The following is a 16,039-nucleotide window of genomic DNA, read 5'->3' as shown; positions in this document are numbered from 1 at the left end:
CCAAATCACTTTTTTAAGATTTTTATTCTAATACAATAATAAATATAAAAGTAATACTTATGAAAAAGAAAATCAGCACTGAAAACAACACAAAACAGTTTCCAATTTTTTTTATAGCTCGATGTAATACATTATATAAGATACTACAAAGTTGTATTTCAATTATGCAAAAATTATAAAATCAGATTATCACATGCAACTTTATTTTTTGTTTATTGTTTGTTTTTTGAGGTACTAGGAATTGAACCCAGGGTCCCAAGCACTGAGATATACCACCAGTCCTTTTTATTTATTCTAAGTTGCCCATGCTGGCCTTGAACTTGTGGTTCCCCGGCCTCAGTCTTCCAAGTACATGAGATTATAGGTGTGCATCACAACTTTATTTATTAGGGCTAAAAAGATGTACTTAAGTGATTAAAATAAATGTGGTTTATTTCAATAGGAAAAATAAAAAAACTGCAGTGTTTATTTTAACTAAAAATGGCTCACATTTAAAGCAAGGCAAATATAAATTTCCTAATTCATAGGGTTAACAAAGTCCTTCCATTTTTTTTTATTATTTAGTTTCTAGAAAAGTGTAGTGGAAATATGAACATATATAACTAATGTTGTTTTCCTGGAGGAAGGTTAATATATATTAATCAAGAACAACATTTGCATCAGGATTCTTATTTAATCTTTGTCTTTACAGGTATAGAAGGAAAGTAAATTCAAACTTTTAAGCTTTAAGAAATGTAATTGGGTATCTGTACTTTCCTTCCATTATTCTTTGCTTTGACTATTGAAGAAAAAAAGTTTCTGTTGCCCAAACAACTTATTTCTATTATCTTCATATCCTTAAAAAATACATTTATATTTACTTTTAAATTATATACATGCATCATGGTATTAATATGTTAACTACACAATAAAACAAAAATACAAATTAAATAATGATGCAAAGAAAAATAAGCGAAAAATAAGAAATGTTTCTTCCTACATCTAAATGATCATTTTTAATATTTATTCTTTGAATATCATAGTTCTTGACATATATCTGTGCAAGTAATACTATGGATGGTGCCTCTCAAACACGGGGGTTAATTTAAAAGATCTAAAAAAGTTCCAGGCTCAGGTTACTTGATCATAAGTTCAAGGGCAACCTGGGCAACTTAGATGACCTTGTCTCAAAATAAAAAGGGTTGGATTTGTAGCTTAGTGGTAGAGAACTTGCCTAGCATGTAAGAGGCCTTGGGTTTGACCCTCACTACCACACACTACAATAAAATAAAATAAGAGAAAGTAAAGTAAAATAAAAAGAAAAACCCAAAGCAGGAAATTGTGGGAAATGTTATATATGTATCTTATACATTTCATGTTAACTTAAAATACAAAGATGTATTCACTTGTCAGTCTTTTGATGGAAAACCAAATAAGATCTTTTCTTTGAGAGAAAATCCTTGGGCTATTACTCTATGCAAATCACACACACAAAAAAAAACATATCTATGACTTCTATTTTTGATTCCTTCAACATGAGAACTTAGATGCTTAATTAAAAATTTAAGGGCATGATATTTTTGGATGGTCATTATTTTTCTCAAGACCTTTATTTATTTTTTAAAATTTTCTTTATTTTTTATATTTATTTTTTAGTTATAGGTAGACACAATATCTTTATTTTATTTTTAGCTGGTGCTGAGAATCAAACCCAGTGCCTCACGCATGGGAGGCGAGCACTCTAACTTTGAGCCACAACCCCAGCCCAAGACCTTTATTTTTCTCAAGACTATTCATAGTACTTTTTTCCATTAAGTCTTCCCAAAGAATCTAAAGTTTTAATTCTAAGAAATACATACAAATATGACTAGAGTGGCTCAGTGATTAAGAACCCATGGGTTCAAAAATCACAAAAATCTGACTAGAATAAAATAAATATATGAACACCAATTAAATTTAAAACAGACTAGCAATAATACAAAATTTCAAATTTCTATAGGCAGAATATCTACATTCATACTTCATTAATTTGAGTGCCTATCACATACCACTATGTAACATGTGCTGTTAGAGAAGCTGTGCACACAGCAGTGAACAAAACTGTCTGTGTTTTCATAAAGATTACATTCTAGAGTAAAAAACAAACAATAGATCAAATAAACAAATATATAATTTTCTAGGTAGTTGTGTGTAGTGTGTAACTGCTGTTTGTTCATTTTCATTGTAGTACAATATTCCAAAATATGAATATACCACAATTATTTCATCTTTTGGTGGTTATTTGAATTGTTTCCAGTTTGAGGCTATGGCAAATAATACTGCTATGAACATTCATGTACATTTATCCTGTTTCACATGGAGAGTGTGTGAACAGGATAAATGTACATGAATGTTCATAGCAGTATTATTTGCCATAGCATATAATACTGCTAATAGCATCTAAGTTCTCATGTTGAAGGAATCATTGTTTCCCAGAGTATATGGCTAATTTCCATTCTTATTATCAGGATCTAAAAATCCACAATGTTGAAATATTCTCCAGCATTCAATATTGTTAGACTTTCACATGTTGGCCAGCTTGACAAGGTTATAATGGTATCTCATTTTTATTTCAATCTGTATTACCTTCATGACAAATTTGTAAGTTCACTGGCCATTTGGATATCCATTTTTGTGAAATGTCTGTTTGATCTTTTTTTTACTGAGTTGTCTACCTTTTAAAAAATTATTTCTGGGAGTTCTTTATACCTTCTAGATATTAATCTTCTATAAGTTGCAGTCATGTACTCTGTGGCTTGCTTTTACATCCTCTTTGGATGACTTTAGATGAACTCAAATTCTCAATTTTAAGGTAGTCATGTTTACTAATGTTTCCTTTATAGGTTAATGGATTTGTGTTGTTTAGAAATTCCTCCCTATTGTTGGGTCTCAAACATTTAATTTTATATTTGTTTTTTTTAAATATTTATTTTTTAGTTGTAATTGTACACAATACCTTTATTTTATTTATTTTTATGTGGTGCTAAGGATCAAACCCAGGGCCTCACACGTGCTAGGCAAGTACTCTACTACTGAGCCACAACCCCAGCCCCTAGTTTTATTTTTTTTTTACAGTTAAACTTTAATGCACATGGAACAGAATCATTATTGTGTGAATTGTGGAAAACAAATTTCATTTTTCCACTATGGCCAACAAATTGTCTTGGCACCTTTTATTGAAAGAATTGCTCTTCCCTCTTGCTCTGTAATGCCCTATTTCTGTCTACATAAGCATAGTGGTTTATTTTTGGGGGGTGGGGTGGCTCTATTCTCTGGTCTAATTCTTAATTATAATATTAGCTATTTCATATATGGAAAAGTATGTCCACCCTACTTGTTCTACTTCAAGAATATCTTGATGTTTATTACTGGCCTTTTCTACTTCCATATAAGTTATTAAAAAAAAAAAACAACATGTTGGGCTGGGGATGTGGCTCAAGCAGTAACGCTCTCACCTGGCATTCGCGGGGCGCTGGGTTCAATCATCAGCACCACATAAAATAAAATAAAGATGTTGTGTCCACTGAAAACTGAAAAATAAATATTAAAAAATTCTCTCTCCCCTCCCCTTAAAAAAAATGTTGCATTCCACAACTCCCTGCTCCTAAACCATCCCCCCCAACCCCCCACCCAGTTTGCTGGAATTTTGTTTGATTGTACTTTTTGGAAAAACTGGAATCTTTATAATTCCAGTCTTGAAATTTAAGAGCACCATATCTCTGTATTTTATATGGGTCTCTAATTTCTTTCAAATATAAAAATTATTTCCAAAGCCACGTATGGTAGGTAGCCTATGCCTATAGTCCCAGGTACTTGGGGCCTGAGGAGGAAGGATGGCTTGAGTTCAGGAGTTCAGGGCCAGCCTGGGCAACACAGTAAGGTAATGTCTTTTAAAAATAAATAAATAAAACTAAAAAAAAAAATTATTCTCATAGATGTCTTGTGCATCTTTTTGTCACATTTATTCCTGGGAACTTATGCTATATAAATAATGTTTTAAAATTTTCACTTTCTATTTATCATTTAATCATTTTCAAAGAATTTTAGATTTGCTCATCTTCCTTATGTTTACTTCCTACTTTGATACTTTCTGCTTTATTAAGATGGATATACAGCTCATTCATTTTTAGTCTTCTCCTTTAATATATGAACTTAAGGTTTAAAGATCTTTCTAAAAACTATTCTGGTTAAATCTCACAAGTTTTTTTTAATATTTATTTTTTAGTTGTAGTTGGACACAATGCTTTTATTTTATTTATTGATTTTTATGTGGTGCTAAGGATCAAATCCAGGGCAAGCATGCGCTAGGCGAGCATTCTACCGCTGAACCACAACCCCAGCCCAAATCTCACAGGTTTGTTTTTTTTTTTTTTCCTTTTTCTTTCTCACAGGTTTTAATATGGATTTAGTTACTATGTAATTGAAAATATATTCTAAATTACATTATTATTTTCTTGACCCAAGTAGTTTCTATTTATTGTTTTTCTACTGATTTCTAGATAAATTGCACTGTGGTCAGAGAAAGAAAATTTAATCCACTAGAGAAGACTAGAAAGATAGGCTGATTAAATGCAATATGATATCCTGGATTTTGGAACACCATCAACAACAACAAAAAAAAATTGGTGGAAAAATATGTGAAATTTGAATGAAGATTATAATTTAGTTAATATAGTGATATACCAATATGAAATTCCATACATGTATCACGGTCATATAAGATATTAACATTAAGGAATTCTAATATCTTTCCAATTTTCCTATAAATCTGAAATTGTTCAAAAATAATAGAATTGTGAAAGAATGTAAATTCATTAGATTTTTTCTTTTGTTTCTATTAATTATAGAGATAGGTAATTAAAATCTTTCACTGTGACAATGTCAAATTTTGCTTATGCACTTATTATCAGTAAAACTCAATTGTGTACTCAATTGTGATGCACACTAATTTTGCTTTTCATTATAAAAATAGTGATCTTTATTTGTTGTGGCAGTTCCTGTGGGTCTAAGGAATGAACAGTCACTTAGGCTATCTACTTTTCAGATATCTTCTGAAGCACAAAAATTTCAAATGATTTTATTAAATTTTTATTAAATTAAAATTCTATCATTAGTAATGCTTTTTGATTTGACATCTATTCTTTCCAATATTAATATAGGACACACCAGCTTTCTTTTGATTAGTAATTATACAGCATCTTTTTCCTTGTAATCTATCTGTATAACCATATCGTTTATATATGTCTTGTAAACAGCAAAAAATAAATAAATAAATAAACAAATTATTCTAGCCTCAGAATAATTCTCCTTCCTTCCTTCCTTCTTTTTGTATTGAGGATGCTGGCAAATGCTTTACCACTGAGCTACATCCCCCACATACTTTTTTTTTTTCATTTTTTATTTCAGTGATTTTTTCCCCACATTTTTATTGGTACATTATAGGAATTATGAGGAACTTGTTGACACCTATTTAGACATGCATATAATATAACAACATAATTTGGTCAATGTCACTCCCTAGCATTCTCCCCTCCTCCCTCTCCACCTCCCATCCCTTGGTCCCTTTTTTCTCCACTGATTTCCCTTTGATCTTCAGGATATCCACCCCCAACTTTCTTTTCCTTCTGCTTTTTAGCTTCGGCATATGAAAGAAAATACATGACTCCTGATCTTCTGAGTTTGACTCATTTTTCTTAACATGACAGTCTCTAGTTTTATCCATATTCCTGCAAATAACATTATTTTATTTTTCTTTATAGCTCAGTAAAACTCAATTGTGTATACATGCCACATTTTCTTTATCCATTCATCGGTTGATGGATACCTAAGTTGGTTCCACAGTTTGGCTACTATGAATTGTGTTGCTATAAACATGGATATGCATGTATCACTGTAGTATGATGACTAATTCTTCAGGATAAATACCAAGGTATGGTATAGCCATGTCATATGGTGGTTCCAGGCAAACTCTTTTGAGAAACCTCTATACTCATTCCCATAGTGATTTATTAATTTACAATCCCACCAACAGTATAGAAGCTTTTCATTTGTATTCTTCATGACTGCGATTCTAACTGGTGTGAGATGAAATCTCAGTGTAGTTTTGAGAATACTCTTTTTAGAGTATTTAGTCCTATTTACACTTACTATAATTATTTCTTCTAGAAATAATTTTATTGCCAGGTGCAGTCGTACATGCTTAAAATCCTAGTGACTCAGAAGGCCAAGGCAAGATTATCACTAGTTTGAGACTAGTCTGTTCAACCTTTTGAGATCCTGTCTCAAAATAAAAAAATAAAAAGGGCTGAGGATGTAGCTCAGTGGGTATAATTCCCAGTACCATTAATAATAATAATAGTTATTATTATTATAATTATTATTTTATTAACTGTTACATAAAAATATCAAAGCACATTATTAATGGGATAAAATGTGTTGAATACATGTATACATTGGATAATATTTAAATCAGGTTAAACAGATTTATCTCCTCAAACTATCATTATTTTATGGTGAAAATTTTCAAAATCTATTCTAGATTTTTGAAATGTAAAGTACATTATTGCTATTTATACTGTGTAACAGCACACAACAGTTTTTTGCTTCTAATTGTAACTTAGTACATATCCATAAATGTTTCCCATCATTCCTTACTGTCTCCAGCCTCTGATAACCACGATTATACTCTTAAATTCTATCAGATTAACTTTTTTAAAATTCCCCATAAAATCACGCAGATCTATCTTTCTGTGCCTGACTTACTTCACTTATTTTTTCTCATTTTGTCCCAAATGACAGTTTCATTCTTTTTTTTGGCTGAATAGTATTCCATTATATATGTGTATTACATTTTCTTTACCCATTCATCAGCTGATGGATACTTAGGTTATTTCCATTTCTTGGCTATGAATTATTATTCATATATTTAAATTCATTAGATATAACCATTCTGTCTGTCCCATCAGTTCAATATTACTTTGTCTCTCCCTTTTTCCTTCTTTTTAGACTAATTCTTCTTTTTCTACTAATCTAAAAGTTACCCATATGTTTCTAAGGTTTTCATGGTTACTCTAGAAATGCACTATCCAATATTATTTTTTAACAATGATGGAAATTTTCCAAATCTATGATACCCAACAGAATATTCACTGGTCACATATGGCTATTAATTTCTTTTCTTGTGGTACTGAACTGTCTTGCTTATGTTAGCTAAATGCTCTACCATTGAGGCCCACGTGTCTACTGAGAAACTAAAATGTAGTTAGTACAACTCAGAAACTAAATTTTTAAATTTAAATAGACATACATGGCTACTATATTGAACAGAGATGCTAGAGAAACTATAAAACATCTATCCTGGGGCTGGGGATGTGGCTCAAGTGGTAGCGCACAAGCCTAGCATGCGAGAGGCACTGGGTTCGATTCTCAGCACTACATAAAAATAAAATAAAGATATTGTGTCCACCTAAAACTAAAAAATAAAATATATTTTTTTAAAAAAAATCTATACCTACCATATCAAAGTCAAAAATTTATTTTTAGGCTAGGCACAGGATAGGTACCCTTATTCTCAGCTACTTGGGAAGCTGAATTTGAGATCAGCCTGGACAACACAGAGAGACCCCATCTCAAAAAGAAAAACAAACATCTTAATTATTGTCTTCTTTAATAATTCATTCTAGGTCCTCGGAATACTTCAATTCCATTTAATCATTCTTCAAATTTGTTATGATTTTTACATATTCTATCATGAATTTTTTTTTTTTTTTTTTTTTAGAAAGAATTTTTAATATTTATTTTTTAGTTCTCGGCGGACACAACATCTTTGTTGGTATGTGGTGCTGAGGATCGAACCCGGGCCGCACGCATGCCAGGTGAGCGCGCTACCGCTTGAGCCACATCCCCTGCCCATCTATCATGAATTTTTAAAATAATTTTTTTTAAATTTGTGGCAGAGAGCAGTGGCCCATTCCTATAATACCAGCAATTTGGGAGGCTAAAGGCTGGAGTATTGCAAGTTTGAGGCCAGCCTCAGCAATTTAGTAACACTCTTCAAATAAATAAGTAAGTAAGTAAATAAATAAATAAATAAATAAGACTAAGGATGTAGTTCAGTGGTAAAGCACCCATGGGTTTAATCCCCAGTAACAAAAAAAAAAAAAGTTATTTGCATATTCATCATTTAGATTTATCCATGTAGTTATCATCTTATATTCTCTCCATTCAACTTTTCTTTCAATCAGGGATCATTTTCCTTCTGACCAAAATAATTAATAATGGCCTATGACTAGGGATGTAGCTTAGTGGTAGAATGCTTGCTTATTATGCATTCTAAGGTCCTGGGGCTCAATGTCTATCATGGCAAAAAAAGAAAATTTAAAATAAAGTCTACTGGCAGCAAATGATCTTAACTTAGTTAATCTGAAAGATGACTTTTCTTCAGACAAAAGTAATAATTTTACTGAGAACAGAATTATAAGTTAGCATTTCTCTTCTTTCAGCACATTGAATATATGGCTCCATCATCATCTGGCCTCCAGAGTTGCTATTAAGGAGTTAGTTATCAATTGACAATTGGGGAATACCTTTACAATGACTGAATTTGGGTGCCCACCATCCAACAACAAATGCAGGGATTTATTTGAAAAATAGTTATTTACAAAAAACAGAAGAACCATCCAGTTCCAAAATGTATTTGGTGTAGACCTATGAATTTCAAACTTTTGCTTTGTTCTTTTCTTCCAGCAGTAGAATTCTTCTGGCACAAAGAAAGTAAGCAAAAAAAGCTGACATGAGGCTACTCCGAGAGTTTAAAAACTGCTATCTAAACCAGTAAAACCTGATAATTGCTTTTCTACTTTTTCTTTAAGCATATGGACTCACCTGTTTACTGGATGACATACAGCTATTCATAAAGTCAAAGAGATGATCTGAGTTTACTTTTTAAGTAAATTTTCAAGTTTAATTTCCTCAAGCTATCATCTCATTCACCTAAGTAATCAAAACTACCTGGCATTGCCATCCACCAGGATCAAACTCGACCCATTTTGCTTTGTGTAAATGGTTGGGTATGTTAAGACTTTTCAGTGATCTTCTCAGAAGCAAAGTACCAGTAAAGACACAGATGCCCTTCTTATAGTAAGCTATCCTTCCATTGTCCAGAATACCATTTGCTTTTATGAATGGACAGGCATGGAAAAAGGACTGCCATGTTCTTACTATTATGATCTCTCCTCTCTATAGTTAATGAATTCATGGGCTAGGGTTGGCATGCCTGCGGCCCGGGTTCGATCCTCAGCACCACATACAAACAAAAGATGTTGTGTCTGCCGAAAACTAAAAAATAAATATTAAAATTCTCTCTCTCTCAAAAATGAGTTCAGTAGCATTCCATCAGTTAATATTGATTGAGAACCTACTATGTAGCCAGGAGTGGTGGTACACATCTATAATTCCCTCCTATTAGGGATGCTGGGGCAAGAGGAGTTCCAAGTTTGAGGCAAGCTTGGCAACTTAGTGAGACCCTGTCTTATTAAAATAAAAAGGGCTGGGGATGTAGCTCAGTGACAGAGAGCCCCTGGGTTCAATTCTCAGTACTGCAAAAAGACAAGAAAAAAGAAAGAATCTATGATGTGCTAGGTACTGTTCTAAACACTGAGACATAGAGCCCAGCCCTTATAAAACATGCATTCTAGTGGGATATAACAGTTACTCAGGTAATAGAATAATAATTCCAATTAATAACAAACAGTAAAAGGGGCCTGGGGTTGTGGCTAAATGGTAGAGCTCTTACCCCACACATGTGAGGCACTGGGTTTGATCCTCAGCACAACATAAAAATAAACAAAATAAAGATACTGTGTAAAAAAAAATGCTTCATTAAAAAAAAGACAAATGGTTAAGAAAATAAAATAGGGTTATGGGGGAAAAATGACTGGGGGATAGGGAGGGTAATGAATTTTAACAAGCTGGTCAGGAAGGGTTCTCTAATAAGAGATATTTGACCTAAGAACTAAATAATGAAGAATCAGAAATGTGAAGATCTGGGACAATACATGTTAGGAAGGAGACAAGTATTCTATAGTGGGCAATCAGTCAATCCAAAAACTTTGAGACAAGAATGAGCTTGACATGTCTGAAGATCAAAAAAGGAGCTAAAGATGCTGGGTGAACAGCTATAATTCTAGTTACTTGGGTGGCTGAGACAGAAGAATCCCAAGTTCAAGACCAGCCTAGGCACCTTAGAGAGACTCTGTCTCAAAAAATAAAAGGGCTGCCGTAATAGCTCAGTGGTAGAATGCCCCTCAGTTCAGTCCTCAGTATGACAACAATAACAGAGAGACAGAGAGACAGAGTGTGTGTGTGTGTGTGTGTGTGTGTGTGTGTGTGTGTGTGTGTGTGAGAGAGAGAGAGAGAGAGAGAGAGAGAGAGAGAGAGAAGGAGATAATGTTCCTTAGATTGAGAAGGTATAAGGAGTACAGGAGGTGTTGGATACACAGGCAGAGTCTAGATCATACAACCCATGATAAAAATCCTAATTAAGAATTTCATATCTTATTTTAGTTACACTAGAGACTTTTAAGGAAATAAAGGGGAAGGTATTATTTTGCAAAGACAATTCTGAGTGCCAAAACAATTCAACAGCGAAAGAATAATCTTTTCAACCAAAGGTTGTACTAGAGCAATTAGATAAACACATGCAAAAGAATAAAGCTGGACCTTTCCTCAAGATATACAGAAAAATTAATTCAAAATGGATCAAATTCCTAAATGTAAGCAATAAAATTATAAAACTCTAAGAACAAAATATAGGAGTAAACCTTTGTAACTTTCTTTTTTTTTTAAAAAAAAAGAGAGAGTGAGAGAGGGAGGGAGGGAGAGAGAGAGAGAGTGAGAGAGAGAATTTTAATATTTATTTTTTAGTTATCGGCGGACACAACATCTTTGTTTGTATGTGGTGCTGAGGATCGAACCTGGGCCGCACGCGTGCCAGGCGAGCGCGCTACCGCTTGAGCCACATCCCCAGCCCCCTTTGTAACTTTCAGTTATGCAAAACCATCTTAGGATACCAAAAGCATGAGGCAAAATAAATAAATGGATAAATTAAACTTCATGAAAATAAAACCTTTTGTATTTCCAAAGATACCATGAAGAAAATAAAAAGACAACCCATAGAATGGCAGAAAATATTTCCAAATATATATCTGATAAGGGGTTGTAGTGAAAATGTAACAAGAACTCTTGTAACTAATAACAAAAGACTAATAACAATTTAAAATAGGCAAAGGATCTAAACAGATGTTTCTCCAAAGGAGATATACAAATGGCTAATAAGCCCATGAAAATATGTTCAACTACATTGGATGAGAAACATGAATAAAACCACAATGAGATATGATTCTACACCTGCCAGAATGGCTTTAATAAAAAAGAGAGATAATTAAGAAGTGTTGATGAGGATGTGGAAAACAGAACATTCACACACTGCTGGTGGGTGTATAAAAAGGTACAATCACTTTGAAAGAAGTTAATTGCAAAAGACCAAATATTATATATTTTAATTTATATAAAATGTTCAGAATAGCCAAATATTTAGACAGAAAATATAATGGGAAGGTTGAGGGGAATGGAGAATGATTGCTAACAGGAAAGGGCTTCTTCTGGGGATGATAAAAGTGTTCTAAAATTGCTTGAGGTGGTAGGTGCTAACAACTGGTGCTAACAACTGGTGCTAACAACTGGTACTAGAGCAAGTAGACATCCATAGATAAAAAATAAAATAAAATAACCCAAAGTCTTATACCTCATACAAAATTAACTCAAAATGGATCATGGACTTTGTGTAAAGCACAAAACTATATAATATTTAGGATAAAAAGCATATAAGAGAATATTTAGGTTCTAGAGCTAGGGAGTTCTTAGACTTAACACTAAAGCATGAGACATAAAGACAAAAACAGATACACTGAACTCTACTAAAATTAAAAAATTATGCTCTGTGAAGATCTTCCTGAGATTATGAAAAAACAAGTTTTAGGCTAGGAGAAAATATTTGTGAAACACACATCTGACAAAGAATTAGTGTCTGGAATATATAAAGAAACCTCAAAGGGCTGGGGATGTGGCTCAAGCGGTAACGCGCTCGCCTGGCATGCGTGCGGCCCGGGTTTGATCCTCAGCACCACATAGAAAACAAAGATGTTGTATCCGCCGATAACTAAAAAATAAATATTAAAATTCTCTCTCTCTCTCTTTTAAAAAAAAAAAAAGAAACCTCAAAGCTCAACTGAAAAGAACCAATCTAATTAGAAAATGGGAAAAAGAAATGAAGAGATATTTTATTGAAGAAGAGATCTGAACAGCAAACAAGCACACAAGATGCCCAATGTCATTAGTGATTAAAGACAGGCAACTGAAAAGTAATGAAACATGATTACATAACAATGTCTAAAATAAAAAATAGTGACAACGTCAAATGCTGACAAGGATGCAGAGAAACTGGGTCACTCAGATACTATTGGTGGGAATATACACTTTTGGTACAGACATGCTAATTAATAGTTTGGCAGACTCTTACACACATACACACACACATACACATATCACTACCATATGGTCTAGCAGTTGTGCATCTGGACATTTAATCCAGAGAAATTAAAACAAAAACTTGCACACAAATGTTTATAGCAGCTTTATTCTTTAAAAAAAAAAAAAAAACATTTTTTTTTAGGTGTAGTTGGATACAATACCTTTATTTTATTTATTTATTTTTATGTGGTGCTAGGTGAGCACTCTACCAGTGAGCCACAACCCCAGCTCTACAGCAGCTTTATCTTTAATAGCCAGAAACAGAAAAACAAACAGGTAAATAGTTTGATAGGTAAATAGTTAAAGTGGCATAACCACACCATGGAATATAATCAGTAATAAAAAGGAACAAAATATTAATACATACAACTACCTGGATGCTCCAGAGATGAGTTAAAAAAAAAGGCAATCATAAAAGATTACATGCCATATTGTTTTATTTATATACTATTGTTGAATAACAAGATTACAGAAGTGGAGAACAGGTTAGTGGTTGCCAAGGATGAAGAAGGTGAAGGTGGGAGAAAAGTAGGTGTGGCTATAAAAGGGCAACAGGCAAGATTTTTATGGTGGTGGAAAATGTTCTGTATTTTACTTTGTTAATATCATTTTCCTGGTTTTGATATTTTACTGAAGTAAAATTGCAAAGTAGAAACTAGGTAAAGGTTCAATGAATTGCCCTGCATTATTTCTTACAACTGCATGTGGATCCACAATTATCTCAAAATTAAATGTTTAATAATAATGATGATAATAGGGCTGGGGGTGTGGCTCAAGCCTGGCATGCGTGGAGCCCAGGTTCAATCCTCAGCACCACATACAAACAAAGATGTTGTGTCCACCAAAAACTAAAAAATAAATATTAAAATTCTCAAAAAAAAATAATGATAATAATAATAAAAGGTAGTGGGGCAAAGTGGCACACACCTGTAATCCGAGTGACTTGAGAGGCTGAGGCAAAAAGATTGCAAATTTAAGGCCAGCCTTAGCAACTCAGCAAGACACTCAAGCAACTTAGTGAGACCCCATCTGCTGTGACTACTCCTCCTTTTTTTTTCTCTTTAAAGTTCTCAAATAAATAATATTTTGACATTTTTTACCTTATATTTAAAAATTATAAAAATAAGCTATAAAAATAGTAAAATAGTATAGGAGTAGAAAGAAGACAGATTAAAGGAATGACTAGAGAAGACTAAACCTATAGAAAAATTTAGTATATAATAAAGAAATTGTTTCTTTTTATTTTGGTGTGGTACTGGGGATTGCACCAGGGCTTCACATAGGCTAGTAAGTACTCTATTATGAGCTACATCCTCAGGCCAAGAGGTCAATCTCTACAGATTAAAGCAACTAGAATTCTTACTCTCTAGTTACCAGACAATTGGCCAATGAGAGATATTGGAGGAAATCAGAGAGAGTCAATGTCAAGGTCATTGTACTGTCATGTATAACTAATTAAAACAAATAAAAAAAAAAAAAAGAGTTAAGTATTACCTTCACCCTTCCCCTGCTGGGCCACAGCTCGAGACCTATGTTTCAACAATTGGTCTGGCTGAGTTCTACTAATTACACCCTTTCCTAGTCTCTTCAGAGTTAAGGGCAAAAATAGTTTTTGGCTCTTGTTAATTCTACAATGCTTCATTATCCCTCACTTGTTTCCCCAACTTTGACCACATCGTTATAAATAAATATACTCTCTTCCTTAAACTTCTGTCAATTATCCTTGGGTGTGTCATCTACTTCATATCAGGGTCCTGATGTACTTGCTAAGAAGCACAATCTGGAATGCTGAACTAGTAAATATCAAGGTTCTCTGCATATTTAGAAATGAACAGTTCGAATGATGGGAATATGAAGGGCTGGGATTGTGGCTCACAGGGAGAGCACTTGCCTTGCATGTATGAGACAGTAGGTTCGATCCTTAGCACCATATAAAAATAAAACAAAGATATTATTTAAAAAAAAAAAGAATGATGGGAATATGAGATAGCTTTTAAAATAAATGTTGGGATGATCTAAAAAAACATCTCTTTCAGGTGCCAGGGTTGTGGCTCAGTGGTAGAGTGCTTGCCTAACATGTGTAAGGCACTGGGTTCAATCCCTGGCACCACATGAAAATAAAAACAAATAAAATAAAGGTATTGTGTCCATCTACAACTAAAAAAACAAAAAAATTTCAAAAAATCTCTTTTCAAAGCTGTACAATAAAGAATATGGTCTTGCTCAAAGAGAGTTCTGACCTTAAAAACGCCAGAAGTTTGTCTCCTGGAAACAAATTCTAAACCCTTGGAATTTTCTTAGTAATAAGAGAAACTTTGTAATTTGAGATGGGTCCCTTGGACCATCCCTCCAGTTTATATTAATGAGGTGACTCATGGGGGCCCCATGAACACTATGGTGTCAGTTTAGCCCACTGGAAAGGAAGAGCTGGAGACTAAATTCAACCATATGGGCAATCAATCAATCATGTTTATGCAATAAAATCTCAATAAAAAAATTTAACATTGAAGGGCCAGGATTGGCAACATTCCATGTATATTGTCATATATCAATTTCAAAAAGATAACATGTCTGGAGGACAACAGAGGCTTTTTTGGAATCTTCCCAGTTTTTGCCCTGTGCAGTTCTTTTCTTGGCTGACCTATATCTTTTCCCTGTAACAGTGAGTTTCATAGGTTTAGTGGACTCTGGGAATCTTTTTTTTTTTAAACTCAGTGCTTTTTTTTTTTTTTTTTTTTTTTTAGTTAGGTGGACACAGTACCTTTATTTTATTTATTTATATGTGGTGCCAGGATGGAACCCAGGGCCTCACACATGCTAGGCGAGTGCTCTACTGCTGAGCCACAACCCAGGACAGACTTTGGGAATCTTTCTAGAAAATTATTAAACCTGAGGGTACTCTTGGGAAACCCCTGAACTTGTAGGTGTGAGAGGTGAGGATAATCCTGTGGGGACAATTTGTCTAACTTTGGAGTTAGATCCTAACTCCTTGTGGGTGGGATCAGAAATCTGAGCAGACTTTAGTATTTGATAGTTTGGAAGTCTATGCCCTTCACCTCAAGATTTGGCTTATTCTGGATCAAAGCACAAAAATATAAGCATCAGAAAATATAAATTAAGATTAATTTGTAAAATTAATATTTTTTCTGTATTTATATTTATATAATTTAAATTCTTCTACTTACCTGAGGGTCCACTAACCACCCATGGTACAAGGGAATATCAAGAAGATCAAACACTATGCATTCCGGTGTATATTCAAACACTCGAACACCAGTGAATCTGACATTTACATCCAGGCCTGTCTGAAGTTTGTGCAAAATTGCCATAGCATCACTCATATTCTGAAAATAAAAAGGGGGAAAGATATAGTTTAGAAAAATAAAAACAAAAGCAACTAAAATAGCATACCCCTGTGGTCCCAGCTATTCGG

General features: G+C 33.5%; 1 protein-coding gene across 2 annotated transcripts in view; it reads right to left on the bottom strand.

Annotated features, from left to right (window-relative positions):
* The window catches only part of Mindy2 (MINDY lysine 48 deubiquitinase 2), an 82,722-nt gene that overhangs the window by 29,644 nt on the left and 37,039 nt on the right, over positions 1-16,039 (bottom strand). For both annotated transcript variants that reach the window (XM_026384859.2, XM_026384858.2), the window contains exon 4: positions 15,792-15,950. In XM_026384859.2, coding sequence (XP_026240644.2) covers positions 15,792-15,950 — 159 coding nt within the window. The remainder of the gene's footprint in view (positions 1-15,791; positions 15,951-16,039) is intronic.

Source organism: Urocitellus parryii, chromosome 6 (genome assembly GCF_045843805.1).
Source record: "Urocitellus parryii isolate mUroPar1 chromosome 6, mUroPar1.hap1, whole genome shotgun sequence".
In the NCBI taxonomy this organism is placed as follows: Eukaryota; Metazoa; Chordata; class Mammalia; order Rodentia; family Sciuridae; genus Urocitellus; species Urocitellus parryii.
This window is presented reverse-complemented; position numbering and strand designations above follow the sequence as displayed.